Source organism: Carassius gibelio, chromosome A1 (assembly GCF_023724105.1).
Source record: "Carassius gibelio isolate Cgi1373 ecotype wild population from Czech Republic chromosome A1, carGib1.2-hapl.c, whole genome shotgun sequence".
Classification (NCBI taxonomy): Eukaryota; Metazoa; Chordata; class Actinopteri; order Cypriniformes; family Cyprinidae; genus Carassius; species Carassius gibelio.
The window spans coordinates 2,964,073-2,988,515 of NC_068371.1; the positions used below are offsets into that span (position 1 = coordinate 2,964,073).

General features: G+C 37.2%; 1 protein-coding gene across 4 annotated transcripts in view; it reads left to right on the plus strand.

The window, feature by feature from the left end:
* LOC127954165 (lipopolysaccharide-responsive and beige-like anchor protein) overlaps positions 1-24,443 on the plus strand; it is a 147,831-nt gene that overhangs the window by 44,573 nt on the left and 78,815 nt on the right. For all 4 annotated transcript variants that reach the window (XM_052553389.1, XM_052553375.1, XM_052553382.1 and 1 more), the window contains exons 22-33: positions 4,380-5,456; positions 5,532-5,707; positions 6,457-6,610; positions 7,574-7,754; positions 8,936-9,057; positions 9,396-9,503; positions 9,740-9,881; positions 9,995-10,325; positions 15,249-15,424; positions 19,054-19,132; positions 19,287-19,420; positions 20,045-20,106. In XM_052553389.1, the coding sequence (XP_052409349.1) occupies positions 4,380-5,456; positions 5,532-5,707; positions 6,457-6,610; positions 7,574-7,754; positions 8,936-9,057; positions 9,396-9,503; positions 9,740-9,881; positions 9,995-10,325; positions 15,249-15,424; positions 19,054-19,132; positions 19,287-19,420; positions 20,045-20,106 (2,742 nt within the window). The remainder of the gene's footprint in view (positions 1-4,379; positions 5,457-5,531; positions 5,708-6,456; positions 6,611-7,573; positions 7,755-8,935; positions 9,058-9,395; positions 9,504-9,739; positions 9,882-9,994; positions 10,326-15,248; positions 15,425-19,053; positions 19,133-19,286; positions 19,421-20,044; positions 20,107-24,443) is intronic.

Consider the following 24,443-nt stretch of genomic DNA (forward strand, 5'->3'; position numbering starts at 1 on the left):
AATACTATTAATTACTTTCTTGCTGACCGCAAACTTTTAAATAGTTTAAAATAGTATGCTATATAATATAACAAAAATATTTTGATATAAAGGTAGATATTATAGTGTTGGTTGCTTGTTGCTAGTGTAGGTTTCATAACCCATATGTGCAAACATTAAATAGGAAAAGAATATGACTTTGCCTAAAAAAAAAAGTCCAGTGATGTACAACTATTCTTCTATTTTTCTCTCTCTAGTGTCTCCGTCCATCACTGTATCTCTCTTCCTTTCTTCAGCACTGTTTGCACTCTTAGAATCTACGGGCTTCTCACTGCAGAAACATGACTGTTATGTTACGCTCCATAATCAACTAAACTCCTCAGATTATAATCTGTATTTCCCTTCACTGCCAAACCCTCTGTTCATACTTTTATTTGCACTGCATTACCTCTTTAATGCATTTGAGGGCTCTCAGTTTTCTGAGCTTTCTAGCTTCAGAGATTTCTATTTTGAGATGCTCTGTTGATACTGTGATATGGACGTGGTTCCAAGAGTAGTGAAGTCATTTGGTGTCAGACTCTGGCTCTTCTGGCATCGCTCCACTCTGCTTGAGTTCTTGTCTTTGGCCACTTGGGGGCGCAGCTGTGCTATGAGATGTAGTGCTCAGTGTGCTCTTTCATCAGCATGTGCAACTTATTACAGCTTGAGATTGACTTCAAGTGGGTTATTTCTAATACTAGCATAACCAAATAGAATTTTTAGAAAAAATAATGATTTTTTTTCAAACAGGTTTCCAATTGGTTGGTCTAACAGCTTCCACAGACCTATGCCACTGAATAAGCCAATGTTGCTGCTGTCTGTCAGGCTGATCAGGATGCTCAAACAAACATCTTGAAATGTCTTGATAGCACCACAGAGTCATTTTTACAACATTAACCACTACTCAGAGATGCACAAACCAGGGCCTCTGAATCAAAATAGCTTTGATTTGGCTTGATCTTGTAAAAAAAAAAAATATAGAAAAAATGCACACCTGGCCACTGATGCATCAAATGATCATTTTTGTTCAAATTTTTGTAATTTAAGCAGTGAGAATATTTAAAATACAAGTGAATTTTATTTCAAAATATATACATTTTTATATAATATAGTTGGATGTTATGCAACATTTACTCAATCACGTTTTGATTTTGGCCCTTAATTGTAAAAAGTTTTTCTTCATTTGCTACAAATGGAGAGTTGTCTCTTCATATTAATCTATAATTGAGATTTTTTTACAGACAAATTACACAGTTATACTTTAAATATGAGAAAGAAACACACACACACACACACATATATTGGCGTATATATTCAATTACATTTCATGAACAATGTGTATTTTACAAACAGGTTGCATTGTAAATAGTCATGTTTTGGTTATATGTTTAGAATATTACAACCCTCAAAACACAACTTTCTCTGAAAAACTTCTAAAAATGAAACAAACGGGTTCATTTACTAAAGACATACTTAAAAAAAAAAATACAATAAATGAAAACACAATCTCGGGTTGGACTGAGCAGCTTTAAACTATTGCAGCGTGCTTTGCTTTCACTCTTTTTCACGCAGACGTGTTATATTTGAGTGTGCTTGTGTTCCTTAAGTAGCTCACTGCTGAGCAAGTGCACACAAATTGTTCATTCCCCTTCCTATGGGTCAAGCCTGTAATAGCTTTTTTGTGCTATAATTGCACAAGATTAATGCAGGGAAGGTCGTGTTCTGTTTACAGCGTCACTGCTGGGATCTAAAAACAGAAAAGAGGGTTGTGCGTATGAACGGGAAAGCTACAGCAGCACAGAGATGCATGCATCTGCTGAGGGAAAGAAAATGCACAAAAAACTCAATTGCAATTTTATTGTCCAGCGTGATAGATTTCCTGCCAACTCTGGAGTAGGAGAGCTGTTTGTCACTGTAGCTTTCCCTTTTCAACACAGCTGTGTGTGTGTGTGTGTGTGTGTGTGTGTGAGAGAGAGAGACAGAGAGAGAGTGGGAGAGAGAGAAGCATTGTGTGTGGAATTGAAAGATGTATGTTTGCATCTTAGAGATGCACAGTATATGTGAATGCTATGTATGTTTTTTAGGTTGTAATATAAGGTCTCCAAATCTCCATTTATGTGCACATTTAATATTAATCTCAAATGGCCTTTACAATCATAAGAACAAGCCCTCATAAATCTAACCAGTCTTTTGGGAACCCCCTGGTAAATAAATACATGCTCTAGGCACACATACATTTAGACATTTTTTTTCACTATTCAGTTGTTTTTCCAGCTCACTGTAAAACACTGTCTGAGTAAATGTATTGTTAGAATATAGATATGAAATATTTCTTAAATACATTATTTTAGAACAGAAATTTGCAATTTTAATTTTAGCTGGGAGTGATCACCTTGTGAAAGACCTTCATGCTTTCATAGTCAGACCTCACTGTACTCCACTGTAAGGAGCATCTTCCTGCAAAAGTGACAACACTTAACCTTTATAACAACTTTACAGATCTTTTTCATGCACCAAAAGCTTGTAACACTCCAAAGAGAAAGGAAAAATTTCAATCGCATCATATGACCCCTTTAATTAACTACTTTTAATGCATGTGTTAAAGGGTAATAGAGCTTGAAGAGTATAATGTATAATCATATGAAAGTTCTGTTAGGACATAAAACATAGTGTCTTCTACATTGTCTGCTCACATTATTAAGAGTTTATTTTTGGACCTTCTTAACATTAATATCTTGTTAGTTACCCAACAAGAAAACAGATTTAAAAACAAAGATGCTTCTGAGCATGGAGTCTAATGGAGATGTTGTAAGGAATGACCTGTCCATCTAAGAACGTGCTTGACAACAGCGATACTGTGGATTTCAAAGACAATGGGATCCAGTATGTAGCCAGTTTGTATTGAAGAAACCCATTGGTCGGCTTTAAAACATTGATATCATTGACTGTTTAAATTGACATTGATAAACCATTTACTTTCTTGCCATTCATTCTGCAAGCGTATTACACCATCACAAAAGCAAAGTTTGAAATGACCAACCTTTTACAGAAATGATCTCTTTTGGTGGTGATCTCTTTCATCTCAGTTTTATTGTATAGTAACTTTGTTATATTTTCATTTTAAGAATAAACCTAGTGAGTGGAAAAGTAAACAAAATTAAAAAAGTCTCTGGATCAAGACGAAATGCACCACTTTTATTCAGAACGTGGCACACTAATCAGTTTTGCTTCTCATGTTCTTTCGCTGCTTTTAATGTGATGTTCAGATATTTTATTCACCTTCTGCTTGCCTGTCTCTCCTGAGTCTCTCTCTGTGTACCTTTACTCCACACTCATGCAAACAGCTGTTTATACTAGCAGAGAAGAGAAGGGTTTCAGTCTGCTGACCACATTGATTTTTACAGGAATGGAATCACATTTAGCTAATCCAATTAGAGCATTCGTAGGGTCCCTTTTTCCTATTTTGCGGTTACTCACTATGTATTGATCTTAATGAGGTTCCCTACCAGCTCTACTGTGAGTGTCTGTCCCTGCTGATCTAAGATCAGTGATTTAAAGCATGGTTTCTGTCTGTTGCTGAGCTTGCAGTCTGATGCTCGGTGAATCTTCCTTTGAATCAGGGATTTTTCATTTAGTACAATTCTCATATTAAGGTGAAGTTCAAATTTTGATATACCCAATGCATATATTGTAGTTTTTTAAAATACAGTCAATTATTAATATTTTTCTTAAAGGTAATGTGAAAAATGGACGTGCATTTAGTTGTATAATTAGGCAACCATATACCCTGGTGATGCAATGCTCATTGTGATGAAACCTGCACTGTATTCTAAGATTTTAGGTTTTTCCATGCACCACATCTAGAGAGCAGACCGGAATAAATTAGACCAGATTGAAACAAATCCTGAAATGCCTCACTTGCCCTCCAGATGTGTTTGGACATTCATTCAAAATTTTGAGTGGCTTTATCCATATATCTCCTTTGCTCCATTTGCTACCCAATCACAAAAGAGGGCAGTGTTTTTCTGAAAATACACCGTTTTGATTTAACAGCTAAATGTTAAATGCCGTATTGAGCCCAGACTGATAGTCTTGCCTATTCCAAAGAAGAGAGTCAGGAGAGAAAGAAAACGAGCAAACAGCCATGGATTACCCATCAGACCACACAGAAGATTAATGGCCAGGCTTGTAGCAGGCTAATTTAGAACAATAACGGCCAATTAATTACATATAATAAGGCTTTCGTGCCTAAATGCAGATGCTGGCATTGGTGTGGAAGCTTGTTTCTCGCTTCCCCAGAGGTGTGTTTGACTTTCTGTCTGTTGTGTTGTTTTGAACGCTCTTACTGTCTGTCTCATCAGGTCACCTATGAGGAACACAAAGAGAGTCTGGCCCACATGTTCGTTGAGTACCAGCGGATGGGTTCTGAGGGAGGATCTGAAAGCAGAATCAGAACAATATCTGGCACCAGTCATGATGCTCAACTCCTCGCTTCAGCCAATGGTGAGCTGAATACAGAGGAGAAAGCACCATCTACTGTAATTGAGCTACGTGTGGAGGAGAAGGTCACCGATCAGCCTGGAGACAGTGAGGAAACGAGGACCCAGATCCCGGTCATAATGTCCAACATTCTGGCAAGAGATGAAGAAGAGAGAATGACAGAAGCCTCATCACCACAGAAAGGTGATGAAGGTGGACAAGACACTACAAAAGAAGCAGGAAAGGATAATGAAGTGAAAACTTTGGAGGCTAACATTGATGGAGAGCTGGAAAGAGTTGAGGCTGACATCACGATGACTGAAGGTAGAGCTGATTCAGACCGTACTCAGACTGAAGCTGTGAAGATGTCAGATGAAGATGATGGTAAAACAAGCACTGCTGGAGATTCGTCTCTTGAAGCCAAAGTGGAAGAAACCTCTGATGCTTCTCCTCATCAAGAGACCAGCACAACTTTGGGCTCTGTCACGAATGAAGATAGCACCGATGTTTCCTCAGTCAGCAACTTCGTAAAGACCAGCGATGACAGCACAGAGGAGTCTTCTTTTGTTTCAGCCACAGCCGGAGAGACTGACGACAATGGTTCTGAAAAGGAAGATGATGGAAAAGAGAAAGAAAATAATCTAGAAACCGATAAAGAGGTGAAGCCACTGCAAAATGAGAAAGTAGAGGAAACCGAGGATGCATCAGCTGCTATGGAGGAGGTGGATTTAAACCAAAGCACCTCCACCGATGAGCCCAAGCTTCACACAGAGACGACCGCGTCTTCAGCTAGCCCTAGCACTGAAAGCATCTCGCAGGATGCAGGAAATAACCAAGACACTCTGAAGAAAGCAGAGACCTTAGCAACTCAAACCAAAGAGATTAAAATAGCTAGACTGGATGTGTCAAGTGTGGCCTCGGACACAGAGAGACTGGAGCTGAAGGACGCCTCGACAACAGTAAGTGTGAATTTGAAAATTGAAAACTTCACTTTGACTTTATAAATATTAGAATAACAAATGCCTCTTTTGCAGAACCTGAGCCCAAATCAGCCAGCTGCCTCAAGTCCTTCAGCTCAGGGCAATGAGGGCTCGTCTTCGGCCCGCTCCACCATGTTCCGTATCCCAGAGTTCAAGTGGTCTCATATGCACCAGCGTCTTTTGACCGACTTATTGTTCTCCATCGAGACCGATGTGCAGATGTGGAGAAGGTGAGAGAAGCACAGAGAACCAAAGAAGGGATAAAATACCTCTATATGTTCTTTTTGTAAAAATCACCGACAAATTTGCATCAGGTTTGAGAATTTGTCCATTAGAACTTCATACTGACGGTAGACAATGGACATTTTTGTTCTGTGAAATTATCCCTTAGGAGATAAGTAGAAATATTTTTGGCTAATCGGCAGATCAACATACTTGAGAGTCAATAATTTTCTGATTTGTATACAAACACTTAAAATGCACTCAGAGTTTTTTTAATATTGAAGTTGCAATACTAACTCTTACTTTAAATGACACAATTATATTCATACTCCAATACATTTTTTTGAAACACAAACATGTAAATGGTGTTTGTCACAAAATCTTAACTGATTTATTTGAACATAAATTAAATATTGAAGAACAGTAATAAAATATACATGTTATGAATATGTCACATCTCTATGTCAGAATTTGAAATCTGATACTTTGTATCATATCAAAAGTAACAAATAAAACTTATTGCAATTTATAGGATGAGAGGTGTGCTACAATGAACCGTTCATTATCTGACAGGCTACACTAATCGGTTCTTGGGATTTATGAATCGATATAATTTCATAAAATCGAGATATCTATGTTTTACCCAGCCTTACAGACTATAATAAAGTAAAATACAAGAATGTTGATTACCTCACGGACAGTTCTCGGTCATGATGCATTACATTTCATCATTTCTTTTCCTCACTTCTCCCCGCAGTCACTCCACTAAGACAGTTATGGACTTTGTGAACAGCAGTGAGAACGTGATGTTTGTGCACAACACCGTCCATCTAGTCTCTCAGGTGGTGGACAACCTCATCATGTCCTGTGGAGGAATCCTTCCTCTGCTGTCTGCAGCCACCTCTTCTACGGTTAGTATGTGTGTGTGTGTGCGATCTTCACCATACATCAAAAACCAAAAGAACCCATTACAAGCAGCAATGCTGTCTACATGGGATGCATCAGGATGGCTCAAAACTTTAAGTTACTGACAGAAATGGAAGCACCTGTTCTCTCTCTGACTTATTTCATCCACTTGTGCTACTCCTGACAAAAAACTGCTAGATTAATTGAATTAATCCACCCTTACTCAGCCATTGGTTGGATATATAAGTTAGGCAATGTTTACTAGTAGACATCAACAGATTTCAGCAGTGTTCTTGTCAATAATACATGTTATTAGTTATTAGTTTAATTTATTTATTAATTTGATTATGCATGAAGCTTTCAAAAGCTTTCAAAAATCAAGTCTTTTTTATTGTTTTATTGTGTATTATCGAAATATAGCGTATAAAATAATGCATTAATGTGAAACAAAAACAACAAACAAATAAACATTGCAATTTTTATAAAAATGGAATAACTTACTCTAACTTGTGAAAGCTGTCATTCTTGTATGGAGCGACTCTATTTCTGACGGATAAATCTATACCCAGCATATTTGTTTCTCATCGAATTTCCTGTTTCATTGAAGAGGTCACAGTACAGAAGTAAAATAGGTTTCAGTTTCATGTCTTAAAAAAACAACAACAAAAGATTTTTACAAGACTCTTGATGGTTTTCCATTCCTTTCACATAAGGGATCAATCAAGTCTGAGAGAACCCTAAACTCATGGTGTTTAATCTTAAAGAGTCTTAACGATCATCGTTTATATTCTTTCTTTAATGATGGTGAGTAACTTGAGCACAAAAGCCATGGTAATGAAAAGTAAGGTTGATGATAAAGGTGACCATCAGTGCATTCAGAAGATTTGAGTGAAGATGCTGCTGATTATGAAGGCTGTAGTTACAGTAATGATGATGAAGATGATGATGATGATGGCACTGTCTTGCAGCATGAGCTGGAGAACATCGAGTCGTCTCAGGGTTTGTCTGTGGAGGCGTCACTGATGTTCATGCAGAGGCTGATCAATCTCGTGGACGTGCTGATCTTCGCCAGTTCACTCAGCTTCACTGAAATTGAAGCCGAGAAGAACATGTCTTCTGGAGGAATCCTAAGACAATGCCTGCGTCTGGGTACATCTCTCTTTTGTTTATTGTAGTGTGTGTATATCCCTGAATCAGTGCCTCATCTCTTTTTGCCATCCTACTCATTCTCTGTTAGATAGTTAGTCCTCCATCTTTAAAAAAAAAAACAAGGTTCTGCTTCTACAGCTCTCTTTCTGTCTTTCGCTCAAATGACTAGAAAGCCTAATGGAAAAAGCTGGTGGGTTCCCGTGTTGGAATAATACTTTTAATCCGAGCGTTTAGGAGTGTACTTTTGTCAGTTGTCAAGGTATGAGACGATAGACGGTTGGATAGAGACATACCCATGCACGGTCAAACACACATTATTGTGCAGTCCAAACTCTTTAAAACAAACACACACATATAGCACACAGTACATCAAATGAAATGCAGTAAGAGGATTTTTCTGCACCACAGTGGTGCAAACCAGGCCAGTCGACTTTTAGTCTATTTATACAAATTTTAGCATTAGTTTAAAAGCTTTGGGCAATTTACTGAAATATTTTTAGAGATTAAAATAAATGTTTTCTATTTTAATATATTTCAGAGTTCTGGTGGAAATTGTGATTACATTATAAAATTGTATTTTATTTCAAATAGAAAGTAGAAAACTTTTTATAAACTTATGCATATATAAAAATAAATATGTATCATACTGACCCAAACTTTTGAACAGAACTGTATTAAACTTTATCGCTGCTTTTCGAGATGTGCTTTTAAATGACTAGATTTACGACAATCTGTCAGGTGCACATTAAAACATTTCTTAGACTTACACACTGAAGGAGGGACTGAACCTAAAAACATCAGAGATATCACAGAGGGGTGGGCTTTTATTTTTTAGCAGTAAGCAGCCACCTTTCAACCACAATGCAATGTCTTAGAAACTACCCAAGACACCCTTGAGACAACACTGCAACACACAAAACACCTAAGAAATGCACATAAACTTCCATAAAGTCTACGTATGGCTTCAGTTTTCAAAGGTTTCACTCTTAAAATGGTATTTTAAACCCTTTTTCATTGTCATGCAACGACCTTTTCTCATGTTTCCTTTAGTCTATATATCTTTTCGTTCTCATTCCCTTTCATCTCTGTGACGTTGTCTTCTTCTGAGCATTTCTAGCTCTCTCTCTCTCTCTCTCTCTCTCTCTGTCTGTCCCTCTCTTACATGCTCTCTCTCTCCTCAGTGTGTGCGATGGCTGTGAGAAACTGTCTTGAATGTCAGCAGCACACTTTGGGTATGTCTGGTGCAGAGAGCAGCCGTGGACAGCAAAGCCTTCTGGGAGCCGCCAAGTCTATACCAGGACAGGCAAGTTCATCATCTTGCCAAGGATACCTCTCTCTCTCTCTCTCTCTCTCTCTCTCTCTCTCTCTCTACTTTCCAGATGGTAATTTTAAATAGAATCCTTTTGCTCAACGGCCCGTGGTTTGATTCTTACAGTTCCAGTAAAAAATGAACCCCTTTTCTCTTTAATGTGTCGTGTAACTTACACTCCACACTATTATTTAGAATGAAAACTGTTGCATTAGTGCCTCTCTGCATCAGCGATGTCTAAATGTGGACCAGCAAACGATAGCCTCCCTAGTTTTTTTGTTTTTAATAAATCTGAGATTTGGTTCTGAGACTGTGTGAACTGTGTGTTGCAGAGTCCTGTGGACATTGTGACAGGAGGGATGTCTCCTATCAGAGATTTAGACCGGCTTCTGCAGGACATGGACATCAATCGTCTCCGTGCTGTAGTGTTCAGAGACATAGTGAGTCTAACCACACTAACTAACACTTCCCTCGCTGGCTCTGATGTGCCACTCATTCAGCTAATGGCTCCTTTAGTTTCTATTGTGCAATCAAACAGAAGTATGCATTCATTTGAAATTACCTTTGATAAATTTAATGCATCCTTCAATGCATTCATATTAATTTCTTTCTGAAACTTTTGAACATTACTGTGTCTAATTTTTTTTTACAATGCTCGTTGTGTGCTGTGCTTTAGGAGGACAGTAAACAGGCTCAGTTCCTGGCCCTGGCAGTGGTCTACTTCATCTCTGTACTCATGGTATCCAAATATCGAGACATCCTTGAGCCACACAATGACAAAAGACACGTCCAGCGCTCGCAGTCTGTCAGGAGCACAGGTGACCGCCTGAACCCACACACATCACTGCTGCAATCTGAACCCACACACCAGATACAAATGCATTCAGGTTTTCAAGTATTACACTGTTGTGTGTTTTTTTTTTTTTTGCAGAGAGTGTTCAGTCTGATCTTGAGAACAGTTTGTCTCATCATCGAGAATCTAGTATTGAGGATGCGAAAACCATACACAGTGATAACGAGACTCGAACCGGCCCGGATGCTGTATCTGAAGCCCTGTTTACACTGTCCTCTGAAGTCAGGAGAGGTCAAGAGGTCGCTGAGAGAGACAGCAAAGGCAAAAATGTCAAGGATATTCTGAGAAGTCTTGTTGGTGCTCGCTCTGATGACCTTATGGTGGACCCTAGCCTCATACCGCCCGGGTTTCTGGGTGCAGTGGGCGATGCTTCCCGTGACCAGTCAGTCCAGTTTCACTCCTTTGACAGGTGAGTGGACAATCAGAATATTTATAGTTCACTTGCCAATCCGTGCACACAGATATAAGTGCTTTGCTAGAGGTGCAAAGATTTTTTTATACCTCTTGTTCTCTCTCAGCACACATCATGTAAAAAACAACACGTTTTCTCTTTGAGTATGAGTCTGTTTGCATTTTATGATGGACACCCCCAGAGAGCAGCTGACTTCTTCTGTCACACAAATAAACAGCCTTACAAAAACAGAGCCTATCAAAACAGGACACAACGAGACACATACACATACACTTGTCCATTCCTCCACCAGTGGATACGTGTCTTTGTTTGTTGGTTTGTGTGTTTGTGTGTTAGAGTAGAAATGGTTATTATAAGGAAAAATAAAAGAACAATGCAATTCTACTGCTATTTGTCTCATATATAGTGATTTGGCACAACACTAAAGATTTTGTGTGCTGGTCAGGCCTGCTGCTCAAAAAATTTAAAATAAAAATATATTAAAAAAATAAAAAAATAAACAAAAATAATAATAAAATAAATAAATAAAAGTAAATACAAGAGTTAAAAGAATAATAAATAAAAATAAAACAGTTCTTGTTAAAAATAAATTAAAAGCTGTTGTTTTTGACCCATGTGACCCAAAGACAAGCAAACCGTCAGTAATAAAATACAATAGAAATGGTAATCAAATGTAAAATAACGCTTCATAGCCCATGTAAATTAATGTATAGATTAATCCTTATTAAATTTAGAAAAGATATTCAGTCAAAAGCAGTGTTATTTTCTGTTTTCTGTTGTTGTTTGGTTCACATTAATGGCAGCAGCAGGAGTATTAGGCTGCTGTCACTTTAAGACATAATGCATGGATCCAATAAACTGATACACTTGCATTTTCTTTCTAAATTTTGTTTTTCAATTTGTAGCCCTGTAGCACAAAACCAGTCTTGAGTCTCTGGGGTATATTTGTAGCAATAGCTAAAAATACATTATATGGGTCAAAATTATTGATTTTTTTCTTATGCCAAAAATCATGTAAAGATCATGTTCCTTGAAGATATTTTGCTAATTTCCTTCCATAAATAAATCAAAACTTAATTTTTTATTCATAATATGCATTGCTAAGAATTCATTTGGACAACTTTAAAGGCGATTTTCTCAATATTTAGATTTTTTTTGGCTCCCTCAGATTCCAGATTTTCAAATAGTTGCATCTCAGCCAAATATTGTTCCGTCCTAACAAACCAGACATCAATGGAGAGATTATTTATTCAGCTTTTAGCTGATGTATAAATCTCCATCACAAAATGATTCTTTGATAATTAGAAAGTTCAAAAGAACAGCATTTGTTTAAAATAGGAATCTTTCATAACATTGTACATTTACTGTAACTTTTAATCAATTGAATGAATTCTAGCTGAACATAAGCATCTTACTGACCCCAGTCAATAGATTTAAAAAAAAAAAAATACCATAAATAATAGATTTTGTGTACATAAGTGACAGTTTGCATGTTCACCAATTCTAAAATATATATATTTTTGTGTCTCTTGTGATGTTTTTTATTCCTTTGCATTGCTGTGTAGTGTAACTGCTGATCCGTGGAGAGGGTGGGGTGCGCTGGGAAACAAGATCCATTGCTATGTGTTGGCTGACGTCTGCACTGTCTGGTTTTTATTTGCTGCATTTTCTGTGCATACGTCTGACATAACCAAGAGAGGGTTTAGAAAAAAGAGATTTTGCATTTGTGTTAGCAGTTGAAAGCAGTATGTCATGCCATCTTCTTTCTGTTTACCTCCTGCTCTCTCACATCTCTTCTCCTTTCAATGTCTTCTGGGCATCTGTGAGACATCCCTCTGATCTGGTCTTGTGTTTTATCTGAGGAATGCTCTGTCAGGTATCACAGCGCTGCTGGTATCAGGACAGGGATTATGTTGGCTCCCGCAAAGCTCCCAGCAGTCACTGCAGCTCTCTCCTGCCGGACTTGGTCCCACACTGAGCTTTCCTTAAGGCCTTTTATACCAACACAAATGTTTGGCACAAAAATTTGGTCTTTTTTTCGCATGCGATTTATCTTTTCAGACCAAGGTGTGAAAAGAAATGCCGCTGCATTTATACCCTGTACACAGAGCATCTCTAGAGTTATTCTGAAGCATGCATGCTTTCTAACATAGTGTATGGTGGAACACCCAGGGTGCAGTGATTGAATCCCAGGGGATTTACGAGTGTTATATATAGAGGAAAAAACTGATCTGGGGTCAAGGGTAAAGCAGATGTGAAATTTATTTTCTATCAACAGCATCCTGATTTCAACATACGTCTTTCTTACCCCACTCTTGTTTTGACATGAAGTCTGCACATATTTGCTGATAGGATCCAGACCCAGTGAATGGTGTTATGATGACTTGTTGGACAAAAATTACATGCATGTGAGTAAATAAATATGGCTGGAGAAGGGATAGGATGGCACTGAGATAACAACATTTCTGGTGTTCTTGACAGGTTCTTTAATATCTTCAGCTATGAAACTGAGATGAAAGAGACGGTTTTAATTAAAAACTTACTTTTGATAGTATGACAAGCAAAAATAAATGAATTTAAAATTAAAATGTCCCAATCATACTATGCAAGATTTCCACCACATTTGACATTAGCAACTAAAATGTTGATTTATTTCATTAGTTTGTTTGCCGTTTCGGTTTAAGCAAAATGGACAGACAATATGAATGAATATGTCATGATGGAATATAAACTAAATTTAGAAGCCTTGACTGTTTTCGACTCTGACATGAACTTATATTTCTGGTTTTATGTTTGTACCCTTACCTCAATAGAAGACACTAAGGGAAACATTTTTAAAATGTATTTTACTTTACTTGGCTGTTAAATGTATTTAAATAAATAAAACAAATGGCACAGTTTGAAATCTACAAACAACAAGACTAATTTAAAGCAGCATGTCTATGTAAAGAAACCCTTGTTTGTTGAAAATGTCGATCCATGTCCAGTAAGATCAGGTTCTCACATCTGTGCAGATTACGGGAAACATGCTGTTTACATGTCGTCTCTGGGAGTGTTGGTTAAAACTGCTAAATAATTCATAATTCTTAATCATTCGTCTGGAATCCAAACTCGTCTGGTGGTATACACCTGGCAGCTCTGATTAATGGACAGTGGTTTTGTGTTGGGGCTAAGTGTGGCTAATGGTGTGCTGAATAATTTAAAACCTGTGCCGTCCACCCCCACCATCCCACCATTGGTCAGCGGTAAACAAGCACTTGACAGAGAACAGAAATGCGCTCTAATAGAGTTTTTGGAACAGCGCAACTGTTGTTCAGCAAATGATGATGTCATGACTTCCAGTTTTCAAATTCCTTTTAGTTTTTTTTTTTTTGCACTGGATATTTTCAAGTTCAGGAGACACTAGACATGTTGTGAGAAGACTCTCATTCTTCTGCCTTTGGTGCTAGGCAGCTTCCAGCGGGACGTTTGTTATAGACGGCTCTTATCTGATGCTGTAGTGTCTCTGTGGATGTGTTCTGGAGAGGAGCTGGTGACTGCGTAGCATTACTTTCCTCTGTCAGCACTGATAAACTCAACACCAACACCAAATGAACCATTTCCATTTTTACCTCTAGACCACGCAGAATGCAGAAGAGACCCGTGATCATTATGAAAGCCTGATCATGTCTTTATCTTTCAAACATCATGATTGTTACAATTGTTACTTGCTGTGTGACAAGTCCTTTCTAGTGTTCTAGTCTTCTAATGTCAGATCAAGAAGAGTTAATTGTCGAGGTATATTCGTCATATTCGTCATATACTGTAAATTCATATTACCTGGTTGCGAAAATTTACAAAACCGCTCGGTCTCCTTATTTAAATAGAGCATCTATTCAGGTTGTAGCAGTATTTGAGTTGAGAGAGAAGGCAGCTTTCCCGTGAGTGGGCGTGGCTTCAGCACAGAGGCCACGCCCCCAGCATTTGAGAGCAGAGAATACTGCTTGTTTTTTTTCAGGATAACTTATTTTATTTACTTGGCCTTTTTTATCATTCAAATTTGACCAGGTGGTTAATAACACATTTTTCTGTGTTGTTACAAACTCAGAACACATTAAATATTGCTTTACATGGACTTTATGCACAACTCAAGCAAGAGCCTATGACGTTTTGATTTCAGTGGTGTCACTGGAATCAAACCTTTTTTTTTTTTTTTTTTTTTCGTGGTCTACATTTAATACTTAGATTTTTGCCCTTTTGTGATAATTACAAACTGTGCTTGTAGAGAAGATGCATGAAGAACCATCAAAAAAAAATTGCCAGATCATATCATGAGAAACATGCATTCAGCTAAGTCTGTCCAAACGTTAACAACCCTCAAGTTTTGAGACATTTTCAGTCCTTTAATATTTAACTTGCTGCAAAACGGCTTGTTTATCAGATAATCACACGACATGACACTGTACAGAGACACACGGTAGCATCTAGACTACAAGACATGGCCAGCTTTAATCAATCACAAGTTCGAGCTCTGAGTGGCAGAAGCTGGGAGGCCATTGATTGGTCAGAAGATTGATTCTGCCATTATGGAATATTTTGTGTCAGGGAAACAGTGCTCTAATTACACTAACACTGCAAATGGGTTTCTTGTGTTATGTGAACTGGGTGGCTTTTTATGCTTAATCACATTATGTGAAGTATATTTAGCTGACATCAAAGTCTAATCGTTTAAGGGCTGTCGATGGAACCAGAGCTAATGGTTTTTTGACTGAGTACTTGATTCTCTAGCAGAGTCTGCTTTCCCTCTATTAGAAAATACATTAAAAAGGCTTAGAGTTACGGTTGAAAATCTAATGCAAGCATAAACCTCTTTTAAAAGTACACCATTCAACCTGCAACAAAAATAATTGGTAAAATATTGTATTTGTCACTCTTTTTCAGGAGTGTTGTTGTGGCACCCAAGAAAATGGGTGGGGTTCCCTCACCAGGAATGAGTACAGTCTCCACCGGTGCATCCATCCCATCAGCCACTGCTGCATCCTCAGCTGAATCTGCAGACAACAGCGTGGCAGTGGTGTCTGCAGGAGAAGCTGTTCAGGGCACAGAGTCCGCCCCAGGTGAGGGTCTTCATTAAAAACCATGTCAATAACTACACCTTGCCAAATTACAAAGATAGATATGTGTCACTGCAACACAAAACCAGTCACAAGTCTCTGGAGGATATTTGTAGCAATAGCCAAGGTTAAAATTATAGATTTGTCTTTTATGCAGTGGATGAAGATATTTAGTAAATTCTCTACTGTAAACATATCAAAACTTAATTTTTGATTTGTAATATGCATAACTTAATTTGGACAACTCTAAAAGTGATTTTCTCAGTATTCCGATTTTTTTACACCCTCAGATTCCAAATCAAAGCTTTCAGATTATGTATGAATCTCGATTTAAAAGAATTGACATTTAATATATAGATGTGTGTGTGTGTGTGTGTGTGTGTGTGTGTGTGTGTGTGTGTGAATGAGTGTGTGTGTTTGTGTATCTGTGCATATGTATATGTATATTAATAAATTATTTGCAGATCAAGTTTCATTTCATCAGTTAATGTTTAAGTTTTCACATTCAGTTTAGTATTAATACTGAGATATCAGAGATATGATAACATTTTAATATCAACCAAGTGGTACTGTGTTTATAGTTTTGGCTGTACTTTCAAGGACTAAAGTTTTTGAAAATGCCCTCACACATACAGGTGCTTCTCAATCAATAAGAATGTTGAGGTAAAGTTAATCCTTATGAAACCTGTGTATTAAATAAATTCAGTGCACACAGACTAAAGTGGTTTAAGTCTTTGGTTCTTTTAATTGTGATGATTTTGACATTTCACAAAACCCACCAATTCACATGGTGTATGGTGACATATACTAATCAACTCAAAACACCCGAAAAAGTCTCCTGAGCCTTCAAAATGGTCTCAGACAGTCGTTGAGACCCTTCACAAGGACGTTAAGCCACAAACATTCATTGCAAAAGAAGCTGGCTGTTCACAGAGTGCTGTATCCAAGCATGTTAACAGAAAGTTGAGTGGAAGAAAAAAAGGGTGGAAGAAAAACATGCACGACCAACCGAGAGAACCGCAGCCTTATGAGGATTGTCAAGCAAACTGGATTCAAGAATTTGAGTGAACTTCACAAGGAATGGACTGAGGCTGGGGTCAAGGCATCAATATACAGAAGTGTCAAGAGATTTTGCTACAGTTGTCATATTCCTCTTGTTAAGCTACTCCTGATCCACAAACAACATCAGAGACGTCTTCCCTGGGCTAAGGAGAAGAAGAACTGGAGTGTTGCCATTGGTCCAAAGTTCTGTTTTCAGATGAGAGCAAGTTTTGTTTTTTATTTGGAAACCAAGTTCCAAGAGTCTGGAGGAAGGGTGGATAAGCTCATAGCCCAAGTTGCTTGAAGTCCAGTGTTAAGTTTCCACAGTCTGTGATGATTTGGTGTTCAATGTCATCTGCTGGTGTTGGTCCATTGTGTTTTTTGAAAACCAAAGTCAGTGCACGCGTTTACCAAGAAATCTTGAAGCACTTCATGCTTCCTTCTGCTGACCAGCTTTTGAAGATGCTGATTTCATTCTCCAGCAGGATTTGACACCTTCCCACACTGCCAGAAGCACCAAAGGTTGGTTAAATGACCATGGTGTTGGTCACCAGACCTGAACACCAGAGAGAATCAATGGGCTATTGTCAAGAGGAAGATGAGAAACAAGAGACCAAACAATGAAGATGAGCTGAAGGCCACAGTCAAAGAAACCTGGGCTTCCAGACCACCTCAGCAGAGCCACAAACTGATCACCTCCATGCCACGCTGAACTGAGGCAGTAATTAAAGCAAAAGGAGCTCCTACCAAGTATTGAGTACATGTACAGTACATGAACATACTTTCCAATAGGCCAACAGTTCACTAAAAATGTTTTTTTTTAGTATTGGTTTGTTTTTTGTTGAGTTAGTGATTTGGTGGGTTTTTGTTAAATGTGAGCCAAAATCATCACAATTAAAAGAACCAAAGACTTAAACTACTTCAGTCTGTGTGTATTGAATTTATTTTATAAACGAGTATCACAACTTGAGTTGAATTACTGAAATGAACTTTTCCTCTACATTCTCTTTCATTGAGAAGCGCCTGTATAGTGAGTTTGTGTGATGATTAGGGGCTGCATTTGAAATGTAGCCAACATAATCACCTCTGTCTAAAAATCATTGCGTCTATGAGCTTTATTTATTTTATTGTGAAACCAACATGTGCTTGCACACCTGATCCTTGGTGCATGAAGGGATAGTTTTGAGTTCCCTTTAGCTTTTTTTTATAGCTCCTTTTATATGGTGTCTGAGCTTCAGCTGTTTATATTGTCCTTTATATGAAAGTGTTGTAGACAGCAGAAGAAAAGGGTGAACTTTACGAGGTTGTTTGAAGTGTTGAATATTATGGATAGTGTCAAAACATTCACAATGACTTCACTGACTATATAACATAACATTAAGGAACTTTGTAAATATAGTGATTTATTTGAATGCTTTTAAGTGTCATTATACAAATTTAACGATCCTTTCTCGTTTGGCGAGTGAAGCGATGATTAATAGAGTCTCTGCTTAAACATAGGTAGCATAAGTGTTCTGAAGTGTTCATAACTTCAGATTGTCTGTGTAAGGTGATCAGTTCATGATTCAGATTCTGATTCAGTGATTAATTTGCATTTTCACATGGGTAAATGGTTTTATCTTTTAGTAAAATAGTAATGTAATTAATGGTAATATTATGGTAAAAATATTCTACCATTTCAAAGTTTGGGGGTTGGTAAGATTTATTATTATTATTTTTTTTAAAAAAAAATTAAGTCTCTTATTCTCACCAAAGTTGTATTTATTTGACCAAAAATGAATGAGTAAAATAAACAAATAAAAAATAAATAAATAGAAATGTACGTACAGTAAAACAGTAATATTATGAACATTATTATGAAATAATTGTTATAATATGATCTATTCAAATATGATTTAAAATGAAAAATAAACATTGATGTTGAATACAGTTGAGCTGTTTAATATTTTTGTGGAATATCTTTTTTTTTTCAGGATTCTTTGAATAGTATGTTAAAAAAAACGGCATTTATTTAAAATATATATTTTTTGTAAGATTATAAATTGTATTTTTGATCAGTTTAATATATCCTTGCTAAATAAAAGTATTAATCACTGACCTCAAACTTTTGAACAGCAGTGAATATGGGTTATATTATATGGATTATTGTATATTGTTAAATGATGCTCATAAATCAGTGATTAAATATACTTCTCATGTGCGATTAAAAACTGTACATTGATTATTTTGAACTAGATTTTTACTGTATTTCCTTGCATTAAATATTGTTAATCTACTGCAGTTGGCTACAGTGTCTGTTTTAATCGAACTAATGATTTTTTAAAAATAAACAATATCAATATTGATTAGTATTTAATGCAGTACACATTTACAAACTTTATTTATTCACATAATTGTCTTGATTTTTGTTATATCACATTATACAGTAGCATTACAGTAAAATGATTTACAGTTGTACCTCCCAGCTATAATCTGTTGAATTAGTGAAGGTTTATTCACGGAACGTGTGCTTGTTTTAGCTTAATGCATCAGTTTTGTCTGGCGTGCATGTATTTGTGTAATGAGTTGTTTACTGGTTGTTTTCTCTGCAGGAGGAACCTCCACCAGCTCCAATCTGCCATCTGTCCCTGCTTTATCCCCAGTGACCCAGAGCTCCGCCCCCAACATGAGGTCTCCGCTTTAAACTCGAGTCTCACGCCATATTATAAGCAAGATATAGCTTTAGAGATATTTTCCAGAATGCATTTTTTAATGCATGTTTTGATTTAATGATCTGTTGTTTTGAAGTCAGTCTGTGCAATAGTGTGTCGGTGTGTGTTTTCAGTATCTCGGAGCGGTTGGAACATGCTCTGGAGAAGGCAGCTCCTTTACTCCGAGAGATTTTTGTGGATTTCGCACCGTTTCTCTCTCGGACACTTCTGGGCAGTCACGGACAGGAGCTGCTCATCGAGGGCACCAGTGAGCTACTCTTATTACTGATATTTGTGGAATAATCCACACTAATGCAGTCACACTATAGGCCTGCAGTGAGGTTTACATTACTACATCTCATCACTCACACCCCATCTAACCAAATTCTGACTGGATGTATCTTTTAACTCTGTGATTATATCAGTGTTTTTAAGGTCAGAGGTCAACAGAGTGTTTGACCTGTCCACTGCCAACAAGAGAAATGAAACGCAGATTGTTAGAGCCACTTAAAACAAACACTTCCTCCTGTGTTCTCACCTTTAGCTTTCATGTTAAATCTCTAGCATGCGTTCTGCTCATTTAGTTCCCTAGCAGCTTCTTTAAAGCTGTGTTTTAGATCAATAGAGCATATGCTCAGCTTATTTAGTCTGATGTAATACACGGCTCAAACATGCATTAGTTTACAGTAGCATCATGAAGGTCATCAATACTCTCTGACCTCTCAAGCTGGTGCAGAATCAGACCACTCACAAATAAGAGTGTGCCAGCAAAACAGACAGACCCTGAAGAATTGTTTTCAATAATAATAGATTTGTTAGGGTTAAAATCATCAGTAAGGGTTAAATGTTTTCATGCATTGATACTGAAATGCAGTCTTGTTTTTCTCTGCAGGTCTTGTGTGTCTGAAGTCCAGCAGTTCTGTGGTTGAACTGGTCATGCTGCTGTGTTCTCAGGTAAGATATTCCTTCATCCCTCCTCCACTTATTCTTTCCCCTTCTCTTCTTTACTGTTAATACATCCGTTGTTGCAGTGTTATCTTCACACTGCCAGCCTGATTCCTGTCTCACTAAGCTCTGAGTATAGACAGAGGTCCAGAAAAATGGCCAGGGAACCCTTTTTAATGCTGTTGATATGAGTTCAAGGGTCAGGGGTCTTGACCCAATGTAATGGTCTTGGTCATATACCAAGTCACAGAGGATAATACAACACTGATAGCATTTTGTGATCGATCGGCTTCCCCACTGGGTTTTACAGAGAGTATTTAACGCAGGGAAGATGGAGTAACAGAGCTGTGTGTGTGTGTGTGTGTGTGTTCTTTACTATAGTAAGGGAAAGATATTGTCCCCAGAAGTGATCTAAATCTGACCAGTCCTCCCTTTGGAGACATTCAAAGACATCCTTACTTTGGAAATTTATTCATAATAAATGTGAATACTGTTTTTTTTTTTTGTTGTTGTTTAGTAATGTAAAAATCTATATATCAATTGTACTATATATATACTATATATATACTATATATATATATATCACAAAGGGACCCCCACATCATGCCTCACTTCTGAGATTTTAATTATTTTTATACATAAAAAAAAAAAATATATATATATATATATATATATATATATATATATATATATTTTTTTTTTTTTATGTATAAAAATAATTTAAATCTCAGAAGTGAGGCGTAATGTGGGGGTCCCTTTGTGAGCCCAAGCATCTAGAAAAGAGGGAATAAATGACACACTCTAATGCACCTATTTGTCATCTCTGTCACGCTGTTGTGTAATGCTAATCTAATCAAAGAGGAGAATTTGGCTTCGGCCCGTCTCCACTGAAAGAAAGCCTCTGGCTCAAACGGTGCGGTGCACTGCAAACCCTGCGCTGCAAGGAAAACGATGTGTTGCTGCTGATTACTTCAATAAATCATGCCGACTAAATTCTCTTAGAGCTGATGCAAATGTAATTTTATTGTGTGGGGAGAAACCGTGGAAAAGGTGACGAAGCTCAAATGAGGTCTTGAGCCCGGTTTACCCCCGGTTATATTACACAGGGGGTTAATTTTGTTTTATGATTGTGGAAGATTTTTTCTTATTTGTGACCCTGGAGCACAAAAGCAGTCTTGAGTCTCGGGGGTATATTTGTAGCAATAAAAAAAAAAACCATTGCATGGGTCAACATTATAGATTTTTCTTTTATGCCAAAAATCATTAGGATATTAAGTAAAGATCATGTTCCATGAAGATATTTTGTAGATTTCCTACTGTAAAAATATCAAAATTAAATTTTTGATTGTTAATATGCATTGCTAAGAACTTAATTTGAGCAACTTTAAAGGCGATTTTCTTAATATTTAGATTTTTTTGCAAATAGTTGTATCTCGGCCAAATAAATTTCGAAAAATTGACACTTCAGACTGGTTTTGTGGTCCAGGGTCACATTTGGGAAACAGAGGGATATCTGGAAGAACTTTAGAGTCTCCCATTGATTGGTTAATCAGGACATCCCTGCACAGGAAGTGCTGTTGTCATAGACAGGAAGTGGAGCCGTGTATTTGCTGACAGAATTGGCAATAAGAAATGGAGAATGCTGATGGATTCAGTTTCTTTTGCTTGGATTTCCTTCTCATCCCAAAATAGAAGCCGGTTGGATGTGGTACCGTCGGCACAATTTCCTAATTAATATCTAGGGTACAAGATGAAATAGGTTTGTGGCTGGAGGTCAAAGGTTAGGGTCATAGACTAGTTTGTAATCACTCGGGATCAAGAGGGCTGCTCTGCTGTTAGACAGCGAGTCTTAACTGCAGTTTTATTGCATCTCTCTGAAATGAATCCCTTTATTCCCAACACAGGATCAATTTTCATCATCTTCTATAAGCCTGTTGTGGTTTATTACTTTTCACTTATATGTGTTTTATTGATCGTTGTATAGATCTATGTTAGACACATGTGACTTTTATTATATCTTTGTTTTCAATTTTTATTAAATTTTTCCAGTGCTTTATTTTTTATAAAAATGCATGCGGAAGTATCTAGTGTTGCAATAATTTCACACTCAATTTTTCAGAATGAATGTAGAAACATCATAAAGACAGTATTTTTAAAGTACTTGTTTACTAGCATCTTTTTTTATGACTGAAGGAGAGTATCGTTTTTTTCCCCTCTAATATTTAACCATTGATTATAGCCATTCAGCATTACAGTATAGTTGAGAGATATCAATTTGAATGTTTTAACAGCTGGGTTATTGGGTTATTTTGTCTGCTTTAATAGCTTCCACTAATAGCTGAACGTGACACTGATCTGACAAGCGTCATATTTTCTCACAACTCTTTACTTTTCTGAGCCACTTTAGATCTTGAAGTCTCTGCATTTCAGAGAAATGTTCTTAAATGGGACTCATGCATAACAAATGCATGCATGCAGAGTTTTAAGGCAGCTTCAGTTGCCTTTTTGGTAACTTCATGACTTAACTGCCGACATAAATGACATTGCATGCTTGTAGTTTCCTTTGCGCTTTAATATGAAATCGTATACTGTACACGCCACTGTATTTGTGCATGCAATTGAATAGCACATGCTACGAGCACAGTATATCGGCTGACAGGAAAATTAGTTTTAATCTGCAGATGGCCTAAAAACCAACCCTAGCTCCACTCCGGTGTTACGTATTTGTAACGTGTTAAACTGAAAAAAAAAAAAAGCGAATTTATATATTTATGTGTATAAAATCCTGATTAATAATATATATACTTGTTATATGTGTTAACAATAAAATCCTGTGATAGAATCACACCAAAAATTAAGGTTTAGACAAATTCACAGCTTGAATAATATACGTTTTCGTGATTTTATGTGCAAAAAATGCTGGACCAAATTCATGGCCTTCACATATCGGTCTTTAAACCATTTAAACTCTCTTTAGAGGAATCGATTTTTATAATATTTTTTTATTGATATAAGCACGTGTAGTAAAATTATGCCACAAATGATATCGATTGAGCTCAACTTGCATTGAACGTTCCTTCAATATGTTAAACTAAAACAGAAAGAGTAGAGAAGACTAACTTAATTCTCTTTCACAGCCAACACACACACACACACACACACACTGAAGAACATATACCACCAGCTGTTGTTAAAAGGTTTAGCTTTTCAATAAATAATGCCGCCTGCATTGAGACACTCTGACAAGGAGCGAAAGCTACTGTTCACTTCATATAGTTGATGTGGATTTGATTTCAGCTAAGTCATAAGCTGGCTAAAGTGATCTTTTGTTTCTCTCCTTCCTTTGATCGCCATCGTTTCACCTCTGCTGTCCCGATACTGTTGATTATTCTAACAAGGGAGTCTTTAATGTAGAGTTAAGCTGTTAAACAGATGGGCTCCTTCGTCAGTCTGTTCATATTAGAGACACTGACTTCCCCCTGAGTACTTGGCATTTCTTAACCTCTGACCTTTAGGAAGGGGATGGAGAGTGGCCAGTGGCTCAAGAGTTTAACCCCCTGGAGTCCCAGTGACTCTTGGACCAATACTCACAGGGAAATCTCCTCATCATTTCTCAGTTGCACAGTGTCTGTGTCAGAAACAACACCAGTTCATGAAATCCTATTAAAATAGTTCTTAAGTAATAGTAGTAATAGTTAGCTTTTCCTCTAACTTTACGAGTGTCATTAAACTGAAATGCTTCTTAATCCTGTGAGGGTTCAGAGTTAATTATTAGCACCTGTAAGCATTCTCTACTAAGGATAATTGACAACGGGCCGTTGAGTTATTAGAATATAATGCATTATTGATGTGCATTATTTTCTAATAATTCAACGGACTGGAGTAAATTATTCCATGTTTACTACGATTACCACATCTTTGTCAGGTTTTTGTCCTTAAAATGCTCTTGTGTGTAGGATTCATTTCTTACACATCTTATTCTATGCCTCTGTTGCTAATTTCAAGATGTAATTTTAGACCTAGCTATAGATAGCGGACTAATGCAGTTAATAATGCACTTATTAGACCAAGAGAGAGATTAAGCCTGTGTGAATTACCTGAGTTTGAGCGTCTCTCGATAGTGTTTTTCGGTAGCTGCGTCTCTACTAATAGCCAACTGCAAGTTTATCTGCTTCAAGAACAGCACTATTATTTCCTTGCTAGTGAGCAATATCATGTCGCTTTTAAGTTGTAAAACTATATTAATAATAAAATCGTCAGGGCAGAGCAAACAACATCCTGTGTGTGTGTGCGTGTGTGTGTGTGTGTGTGTGTGTGTTTCCATGTGTGTTAGTGTTTGTGAGGGA